At 32.5% G+C, this 3427-nt stretch overlaps 1 protein-coding gene across 1 annotated transcript; it reads right to left on the minus strand.

Annotated features, from left to right (window-relative positions):
* Nucleotides 1-471: 471 nt before the first annotated feature.
* LOC141693540 (uncharacterized) lies at nucleotides 472-1722 on the minus strand. Its single transcript, XM_074498679.1, has one exon. It carries the CDS (start codon nucleotides 1525-1527, stop codon nucleotides 649-651), a length of 879 nt encoding a protein of 292 aa, XP_074354780.1. The 5' UTR covers nucleotides 1528-1722; the 3' UTR covers nucleotides 472-648.
* Between the last annotated feature and the right edge of the window lie 1705 nt (nucleotides 1723-3427).

A 3427-nucleotide genomic window follows, 5' to 3' on the forward strand; every position in this document is an offset into this window, starting at 1 on the left:
TCATTGTTATACCATATACGTGCCTACGTTTCATATTATGTAAACATTTTTAGTTCAACCTAAAATTTGTGTGTTGATCTTTCCTTAAAACCCTAACTAATAATAAAGCTAATTGTATGAGCTTAGATATCCAGGAAGATGAGTTGATGATCCCTGTTTGTACTTTTCAATTTTAATAATATAAACTTCATTGAACTCAAATGAGCACACCCCAATTGTCCAATTTATAACCGATATCATATTCTAAAAAGAAAATAATTTGTTTCAAGAATTGAAGACATTCTTAACTCAATGGTTGCCTTATTATGTACACATAAAAAGAACTCCATATATATATATATATATAACATAACTGAAGAATTAGGATTTTCCCTGAAAAAAATGACTAGAGATTAAATCATTCCTATAGCTTGAAACGTGTCGATCATTCCAATTTCATCATGTAACACCTAGCAAACAATTCACGGAAAAGCAAATGATAATACTCAAAGGAAAGCCTTAGCTAGTATTTAATCATATAGTAAACATGATTTTCACAGAAAAGGGAGAAATACATATCAGAAATTTGATGCAAGGATGAAGAAGTACTATCTTATAATATAACCACATAATTAAACAGTCGATTTCACTTCACCTTTGGTGGAAAGATCAAGCCCCCAGCCTTAGCTCAAGATCTAATTCATCTTTGGAGACATGACTAATTTCGAAAACCTTTGATTCAGTAGAACCAGTAACATTTCTATCAACAGAATCTCTCTTCGGAAAAAACAAAACAGTTGCATCATCAGTTAACCTTCGTCTCTTGAAGCTCGTATTTTCATCCTTTTCACCATTAGCAGAAGTTTCGTTCTCATTTTCGCATATGACAACCTTAAGGTTGCAGCCAGAAAAATCAGCTTCAACATAATCCCTCTTTGCCCTAATCTTGGACTCAAGAATATTACAATTTTTCTCCCGTTTATCTAAATCACCGATATGACAACATCTGTCAGCAAGAAAACTTGACCATAATAGAGGCGACAACGTTGAGGTCTTGTTTTGTTGCTCTTTAACTATAGGCGAAGAAAAAGATGGGGCTAAAACTGCCCTCTCCTCGAATTTCATGACTTGCGTAACTGGAGGGGGAACCATAGAAGATGATATTAGATTAATTTCTTGATCTTCAGAATCGTTGTTATGAACCAAGGCACTTACATGAGACGGATGTCGTTGAAATCCTAAGGATGTATCTGGACTTAAAAGATGATTGTTAATCGGATTCGGAGATTGCTTAAGTCTAGCTCTATCTCTTCTGTGGACATTCATGTGACCCCCAAGAGCTTGAGCTGACCTAAATTCTCTCCTACAGAAACTACAAGTGTAAGATCTTGGAGGCCATATGCATCCTCCAAGTGGACCAGCTGCATCCTCCGCGAAAGCTTGTTCCTCCCATGAGTCCCCAATCGATGAAGATTTTGTGGATACCAAGATTTCGGAACTCAAGCCAGTATTTTGTTTTGTCCACATCCAATACCTAGCTTCCTCCATAGATGATCACTTTCAGTGATTCAACACAGCTAAACTTGAATGCACTGATCAGTTAATTGATACTCTGTGAAAGTAGGTCTTAAGGGAAGTGTTTAACATTGATGAGAGAATTAATGTGGCAAATTGCTAATTAAGAAGCTAGAGATAAAATGGTGGGCACTTAACTTTGGCTAGCTGTTAATCCGGTATATCTACTTTTTTTGGTTTCTAGCTAGACCTAAGGGGCGTAATCACTCTTTTCTTTGCTTAAATTGTGGGGGCTGCAAAGAGTATATTTTGTTAAAGGTCTACAAATCAGTATTGTGGGTCCTTCTAAGTCTTTTGTTCATAGTCAAATCGGTTTTCAAAATTTTTCTAGAGTGGGGTGATGCGTGATATTTGTTACATTTTAATTTAATTTTTAGAAATCTAACTATAATATAATAAATTTATCTATAATATAATAACCTGAATAGCGTAGACTTTGGTTCAACGGTTATCCTTATTAAAAATAAAAATAAATAATGTTATACACATATTATATTATAATATATAAATAACTGGAATATGGTATACTTTGGTTCAACGGTTATTCTTATTAAAAATAAAAATGAATAATGTTATACATATGTTGAACTACTAAGTTGTTATGTTAAATTATTAGACAGTCTCCTTATTCCGCTAAACTACGACCAAAATTTATCCTACTAAATTAGGATAACAACTCTTGCTAATTCTTTTACTATTTATATTATAAATCTATAACTATTATATATTTATATAAATTTATTAAAATTAATATATGATTGGATAAATTAAATTTAAAATTTATTTAAATTTTAACGAAACCTGTGCGATGCACGGGATTTAAGCTAGTATATATGTAATGTGTATGGTGGGTTTCATAACCCATCTTATTTTCACAAAAGTTACCACTAGGGGTGTAAACGAGTCAAACTGTTGGTGAGCTACACGAGCTCGGCTCGTAAAATATTCGAATTCGGCTAAAAAATAATCGAGTCGAGCTCGAGCTTCAAATTATTCGGCTCGAAAGGTTTGCGAGCTTTATCGAGCCTTTATTATTTTTAATTTTTTATTATAAATATTTTTATGTAAATATTTAATATTTATTATATATTATTTATTTTTATCGAGTCGAACTCGAACCGAACTCGAGTCAAACCGATCATATTTTGAATTTTTTGTTAATATTTAGTAAATTAATTCGAGCTTTCGAGCCGAACTCGAGCCTACCGAACCTTTTACGAGCCGAACTTCGAACTTGAAATTAAAGGTTCGATCGAGCTCGAATTCGAGCTCGAGCCCGAACTATTTAATCGAGCTTGAGCCGAGCCTGGCCGTATTCGGCTAGCCTCGGCTCGATTACACCCCTAGTTACCACTTACCTACTTAGAGTTTAAGCATTTTACAATACTTGATCAGTTGTTTTGTATATTAATCAATGTAGCTTAAAAACTAATATTGCAATATTGATCCATATCAAACTAGCTTAATAATATAATAGCCTACAACCCGTGCGATGCACCGATTGTTTTTAACACTCGATAATTTTTAATAATATATTTTATGATATAATTTTTAATAGTTGAAAAATAAATTAAAGGACATAATAAGTTATAATAATATATGTTTTGTAATAATTTTAGACTTGACTGAAATAAATAATATTATATATAAAATGTTATTCATCGGATTCTAACTGATAAGGAATAAAATAAACCCTGATTGCGTGATTAATATTGTATTAATTATATCAGAATTGGGCTGATAGCTAGGCCCATTAAAAAGGGCCCAAAACCCTGAATATTAATTAATTTCGTAATTAATTAATAAGGGATAAATCAGGTAATGAATTAAGTCCAGTTAGGAATATAATTCCTTGAAGATTGGCCTCCAAGGA

Source organism: Apium graveolens, chromosome 10 (assembly GCF_009905375.1).
Source record: "Apium graveolens cultivar Ventura chromosome 10, ASM990537v1, whole genome shotgun sequence".
NCBI classification, from domain to species: domain Eukaryota; kingdom Viridiplantae; phylum Streptophyta; class Magnoliopsida; order Apiales; family Apiaceae; genus Apium; species Apium graveolens.